At 51.2% G+C, this 6,554-nt stretch overlaps 1 protein-coding gene across 2 annotated transcripts in view; it reads right to left on the bottom strand.

Annotated features, from left to right (window-relative positions):
* Nucleotides 1-601: 601 nt before the first annotated feature.
* Nucleotides 602-6,554, bottom strand: part of Crmp1 (collapsin response mediator protein 1) — a 51,916-nt gene continuing 45,963 nt past the window's right edge. For both annotated transcript variants that reach the window (XM_055624034.1, XM_055624036.1), the window contains exons 12-14: nucleotides 6,001-6,180; nucleotides 3,738-3,903; nucleotides 602-1,611 (exon numbers count right to left, since the gene is read on the bottom strand). In XM_055624034.1, coding sequence (XP_055480009.1) covers nucleotides 1,520-1,611; nucleotides 3,738-3,903; nucleotides 6,001-6,180 — 438 coding nt within the window. In that variant the 3' untranslated portion in view covers nucleotides 602-1,519. The remainder of the gene's footprint in view (nucleotides 1,612-3,737; nucleotides 3,904-6,000; nucleotides 6,181-6,554) is intronic.

Genomic DNA, 6,554 nt, shown 5'->3' with positions numbered 1-6,554 from the left:
AAAATTCCTACTTTCTTCAGAGCTGGTACACAACCCCAACCTTCTTCCCAGTGTGGGGCCTGCAGCCCCGCAAGCTGACTCCTATGTAGTCAGGTGACTGCTGAGACCCAGTGGACCCTGGGCCCTGCATGAGAAGGATTTTGAAAAGGCTGTTTAGATACCCAGAAGATCCGCAGCACACCCCAGGTAGGCTCTGGACACTCCGAGAGCCTGCAATGCTTTTCCCTCATAGGCATAGCCGCTGTGAACAAGGATCTTTCTACTGAAGCCAAGTTGGTCTGGTCCCATGTCCTTTCATACAGGGCTTCTGTGGAACTGTAGAGAAAGATTGCCACTCAATTTGCAAGGGTGCCCTTCACTTGGAGAGCTTCTTCTTCTTTAACCCCAGGCTGGAGAGCAGTATGGCTCCTTATGGAAATGTAAGCATTCTCCTAGCCCCTCCCCTCTCTGTGGGAGTCACTGAGCACTTTCATCCTTAGTGGCCTAGATCCTAAACAGAATGGATATGAGCTGTGCTGTCAAGTAATGCATATTCTAGAAGTCCACCTATTGATCCAGGGTCCTGACCCATTTCTCCCAAATGAAAACACCCACTCAGGTCAACGGGCAATTTAATTTCTTTATTTTTTTTTCCACAAGCTTTGAATTCAGAAATAAGAGCCACCAACAAGTCAGTTATTAAGTAAAAATGGAAGTGAATACAAAGGAAAACTGTACAAAACTTTAAAAATCTGACTGCCCCGCTGACCTCCTCAGAGGGACAGGGGCTCAGGCAGCCTGGGCAGAGCCATTACTGCACCATCCTCAGGCCTGAGTGGGGTGTCAGGACACCCCTTTCTGGGTGTGAGCCTGGCTGGGCCCAAAGCCCAAGGCTGGCTGGAAGAACACACAGACCAGAAAGACACCATGTTGCAGGTGCCACAGGGTTGTCGACACAGGACATGGGTGATGGAGCTCTGTGACCAGGTGGAAGGCTTCCCTGCCATTCTGCATATTCACAGGTCTCAGTCAGGGTGGGGGATGGGGATGGCATCTTTCCAGCGAAGACTCGGACGGAGCCTTCATTTGTTGAGAGTTTGGAAATCTCCCCTGGGGGGCTAAGGTCTCGGCCCTCGACGATCGATGTCCATCAGCCGCGCTCAGACTTGCATACGTAACTTCCTAACATGCATCCTATCCTAGAACAGCTACAGGGCACAAAGGAACCATCACTCAGAGGGTCGTGGAGGAGTGGAGGGGACAGTACAGGACGATGCTAAACCTGGGGGTCACTAGGAAGGGGAAATGGAGACACCATGCTCTGAGGTGGAGTCTGTGTGAACACACACCGTGGGCAAGGAACTTCCAGGCAAACACACCACACTAGTACCACTTCTTCCTAAGCAGAGAAGGAAAGAGCATCACTCAATCTCCCCTCCATCAGTACCAACTAAAACTGTGGGCTTCAAAAACACAGACAGGAAAAGGAATGAACATTTCCCCAGAATCCTTCATTCTTGCATATCCGGCTCGTCTGAGGTCAACCGAGGCTGGTGATGTTGGAGCGGCCACCGGGGGGCGCCACAATGCGGTGGCCTGTGCGCCTTGGGTTGTTGTCATCTATCTGGGCACCTGAAAGAGACAAAGGGCCAGCAGTGTGTGAGATAAGGCCTGTTCAAATCACCTTGGCGAGCTGATGCCAAGACTGCCCTCCCCCCTTTTGTAGGAATTGCATCGCCCCATCTTGAAATGCTCATCACTCCAACTCACCTTCAAGACCCTGTTCAAGTTCACTCTGGGAAGCGTCCCTGACCTGCAAACCTGCCTGAGCCCTCCTGGCTACCTGCCAGGCCTGGGGTCCCCTTCCTCTATCTCTGGCCTCTGGAGAGTTCGGCCTTGAGATAAGGAAGCACTTAGTGGATTCCTACTGTGCACAGGCATACTTGGTGCACCGCTTCGGGCTGAGAACACGCAAATAATGGATATGTGATTTACCCACGGTTCAAAAATAAGGGTGTTGAGGATCAGGCTGAATAGCAGGTTCGTATTCAACCTAATATTAGGTCGAATAATCTTCATAGGACACATAGGTTGGGAAGGCAGGACCAGTGGCCCTCCTGGCTTGTCCTCAAAGCCCACCTTCCTCTGCACAGCATCCCTTGCTCCGGTGGCAACTGACAGATGTACGCATGCACACTACACAAGCCTGTGCCAGCATGTGAACCGACTTCCCTTCTGACCCTGGCTCCGCAGGGTCTGTCTAGCTGTGGTTCTCCCAGCTGCCACATTGGCAGCCATCTGTCTTCCTGGTAACTCAGGATTCGGCCTGATCACTTCACTCATTTCCCTTCATAACCCTCTGCACCTTGCTTGCCACGTCGTGAAAACCCCCGTGAGACTAGCATGCTGCACCTAGGTCCTGCAGCAGCATCCTGCCTTTGAAGTGGCAAGGGTGAAGTTGATAGCAATTCAGGAGAATCAGCAATGTGTCTAGCAGCAACAGTAGCACTTGGTAAATGTCCACGAGGCCCTGCGGGCAGCACTTCAGAGAGAATGGAGGGCTCAGATGGAGGGCAGGCCGATGGCCCTAACACATGGCTGCCTCTGTGCTAAAGATTTTGTCTCTACACTTCTAATGATAGGTCAACAGTATTTGGTTGTCTGATGGGACTAGAGAGCCATCCTGCAAGCTGGCATTGAGATGCCCACATCCCCAGGGCTCTCAGCATGGAAGGCAGCCATCTATGCACACCAGACAAGATGCTAGGGTTATGCTTGGCGTCTCTCTGTGCAATAATGCTGGCCACCTTTAATGCCAGAATTACACTCAGATAAGTATTCGAAGAAAAGAGCATGGAAAATGAGGTGTCCTGGGGTCCCCTGACCCACCGCTCTCTCCCTGCTGGGTACCTCTCACCCTACAATTAAACTGAAACTACATCCTCTCACTCCTGCCACCGGCTCTGTTGCTAGCACATACCTTTGCTTGCATGACCCAGTGACCTACTTTAGCCTGCTGCTTGTTTTCACATAGCTCATGAGCTCATGTTCATGTTTTAAATGGTTCATGTTTTTAAAAGCCATTGAATGCAACATCCTGGACTTTAAACTGTGGGACTCAGCATGTTCCTGGGCTCGTCTGAAGCTGTCCAGCTATGCGTCACTCATCATCAAATCCCTAGGACTCTGCAAAGGCTTTCTAACTAACAACTGGAATCATGTCAACGACAGTGCAATGTTTCCAGTGTGCATGTGTGTGTATGTGTGTGCGTGTGTGTCTGCCCTCGTGTGGCCATCTGGTGAAGTTGCAGGGACCTGTCTTCAAGCTGGGACCTTATTCTTAAACTTTGCTGAGCCCTGAATCCTGGGACTTGGAAACTGAGTTTTGCGAAACTTCAAACAATACCAGGGACACACTGCCACCACGTGGGGTGACATAAAGTCCATATTGTGCTTCCTTAAGCCAGGTGAGTGCGAGGGTGGGGGAAGAGGAGTGAGTGCCAGGCACAGAGCCTGTACCCCCACTTAGCTTTGACGTATGAGAATAAGGCCCCCCTCCCCCACACGCATGCACATGCTTAACCTCAGAGCTGAGCAGTGCCAAGATTAAGAATCTACATGTGCTGCACCTTAGAAACGCCTGCCTACCCCGTGCCTCAGAGCCACACAGGAGGTGCCCACACCTCTGGCCATCTCTATCTATCTTGGCCAGAAGCCGTGGGCTCCTTTCCACAGGAGCCCGGCTACCGTGAAACTACCTGATAAGCTGAAGTTGGACTGGTGGAGGTTCCTGATGGGTGGAGGCTGGTGTTTGGAAGGCGAAGATTTGGCAGAAGGAGCAGGAGCTGCATGTTTGGGCGTAGCTGGCACCTCGTACACGGGGCCATCGTACATGCCCCTGGACACACCGTGCAACCCATAAACCTAGACAGAAAGAGCGAAGGGTCAGATTAACAGAGTCCCTGTGCCTCTGCCCTGCCAACAGAAGGACCGGAGGCCTCACATATGCTCACACAAGCCACTCTCGTGCACACACGGATGTGTGCCCACACTGTTAATATGCGTATATACTTACACACACACACGTGCCCCATAGATGTACATGTCTGTTCACACGCACACACAGAGCTTCAAGCTGAAGGCTCTCAAGTCATTGCCAGTCACTTTCCCTGCCACTCCCTCCGCTGCAGGCCCCGAGCCCAGACTACAGTGCCCCAAGGCCAGTCTCCTCACATTTACAGAAATAGGGAGATGAGGAACTGGGGGCAGGCGGCTGGTTGAAAAGGGAGTGAGGGTTACACAGGAAGGCAGAGGAATCACGGTACTAGAGGGACTGGTCAGTGGCACCTCAAGAGGGCAGGCCACCACCATCCAGAGCAGAGAGGCTATCAGCCATAGAACTGAAACAAGCCCCACATAGCCCAGAGCTGAGACAGGGACCCTCAAATACTACCAAAGGAGATGGCACTGGCTCCAGGCCTCAGGGAACAGCACGCATTTAGGGAACTGCACAAGGCCCTCTAAGGGCCATTGGTGGCAAGTGACCATGCCCTGACCCCAGCTCCAGGCTCCTCCTCCACAGCTCCCAGGCTCAGCATTGTCCCAAGTCCCCATTCCCTGACTACCAAGGCCTCCAGTGGCCGGTACCCCTTTCTCAGGCCCAGCCACCCCGATTCAGATATATTCCTTCAGTCACCACCCTTCCTCTGGGCTCAGGGTGGCCAAAGGCAGGTTCTGTGCCCCATCCCCAGCTTGGCTCCTGTCCATTGCCCAGGCATAAGAGTAGGGAACCCTACAGCAACCTAACCCTCTGATGTAAGCTGATGACTTAGCATTGGGCCAGATGTTTTCTCAGTGACTGTTAACTGTTCACCAGAGGCCTCAGTCGCAAACCAGTTGGAAGATCTACACTCCAGCAAGGGATGCCACCAGCCCTTGGTGGACAGTGGGTATCCCAGCCATTCTGGTACTTGACAGCTTTGGCAAAGGCATCGGAACAGCTGACAGATGGGGGCAACTCTGTGGGGCCTGGGGCTGGGAGAAGGTGTCTGGCTTTGCCGTCTAAATCATAAATGATAAAGTATAAAGATGGGAGCACACATGTGAACACACACATCCACTCCCATATGAATACACATGCACATATGTACACCCCCTATGCAAGGCACACATATATACAGACATATATATATATATAACATATATATAACATAATAAGCAGATATAATATACAATCAATAAGTGTGCACAGTCGGCACACACGTATTATTACATGTATCATGCAATCAACAGACAAATGTGCACACATACATGCACACACAGTATACACAATGGGTGTGTACACGTGTCTATGTGCGTGCAATACATGCTGTGGCACACATGTATTGTATACAACATAGACACACATGTATGCATGCACAAGGAAAAGAGACACACAGGCAACATACACAGCTGGCCCTTCTGGCACACATCATTACACAGATCGCGTAAATAATGAGTTGATGTGGTGACAAGAGGGTCACAGACAGGGAGGACAGTCACAGTAAGGAGTCCAAAGTTCCCTCCTCTGAGTCAGAGACAAGGCCAGAGCCTGTTTTGTGTCTGGCTGAGGTCTTCCAAGACCAAAGCTCAGGACCTTGGAGAAGGTAGATACAGATCTGGCAGGAGGGGAGAATGAGGGTGAGACAGATGGAGGGTTGTGGGCTGTGTACTCTCACTGCAGTGGTTGGGTAACTGGGTAAGTCCTTCCTAGCCCTGAGCATCAGGTTCTAATTTGGAAGATGAGGCTCATGATCTTCCAGTGGACTATGTGAGGATCCTCCACGATGATGCAAGACAGAACCTGAGCAGCTCAAGGACACCTCTCCCACAGACTGGTACAGCCTGCAAGGCCCTGCAACCTCCCTGACCTTGTCTGATCTCAGATGAATGAGCAGGAATACATGCAGCCACATTTAACTCTGTCCAGTTTCCAAGAAGCATGGATGACACAGCAAAAGGGCCCTCGACTCCAGAGCTCACCTTGCTCCTGATCCTGACACGCTGGTAAAGGTGCTCTGGGAACGGCTTCCGAGGGATGAAGCGACCCATGCCCTTGCTGACGCTGATGTTCCCATCCTCGAAAACAATCTTGCCCTGGCTGATGACCACCAGAGGTGAGCCATGGCACTCCATGCCCTCGAAGATGTTGTACTCCACAGTCTGTGAATGCAAAAGGCCCAGATTTACTTCTCTGCCACACCTAAGCTTCTCCTTCATCAGCACGGCACACATAACATGATGTTCTAAGTGTTTTCTGATGACTTTTTCTTCTCTGTGTCATAGTTACTATGTACAACAGTCAATGACTAGCACCTGCTGGGCCTGAACGCTGTTAACACTCACTAGGGCCTCTCCAATGGGAGAGGTGCTTCCTTGAGGACAAGCGCTGTGGACAGTCTGCTTGTAATGTACATTTCTGTGACTTTGTAACCTTTTGCACATTTCTGTGACTTTGTAACTTTTTGTACATTCCTGTGACTTTGTAATCTTTTGTACATTCCTGTGACTTTGTAACCTTTTGTACATTCCTGTGA

Source organism: Psammomys obesus, unplaced genomic scaffold, assembly GCF_907164565.1.
Source record: "Psammomys obesus unplaced genomic scaffold, mPsaObe1.curated_primary_1811, whole genome shotgun sequence".
NCBI classification, from domain to species: Eukaryota; Metazoa; Chordata; class Mammalia; order Rodentia; family Muridae; genus Psammomys; species Psammomys obesus.
Note: the sequence above shows the minus strand (reverse complement) of the source record. Positions and strands in the feature narration are given on the sequence as shown.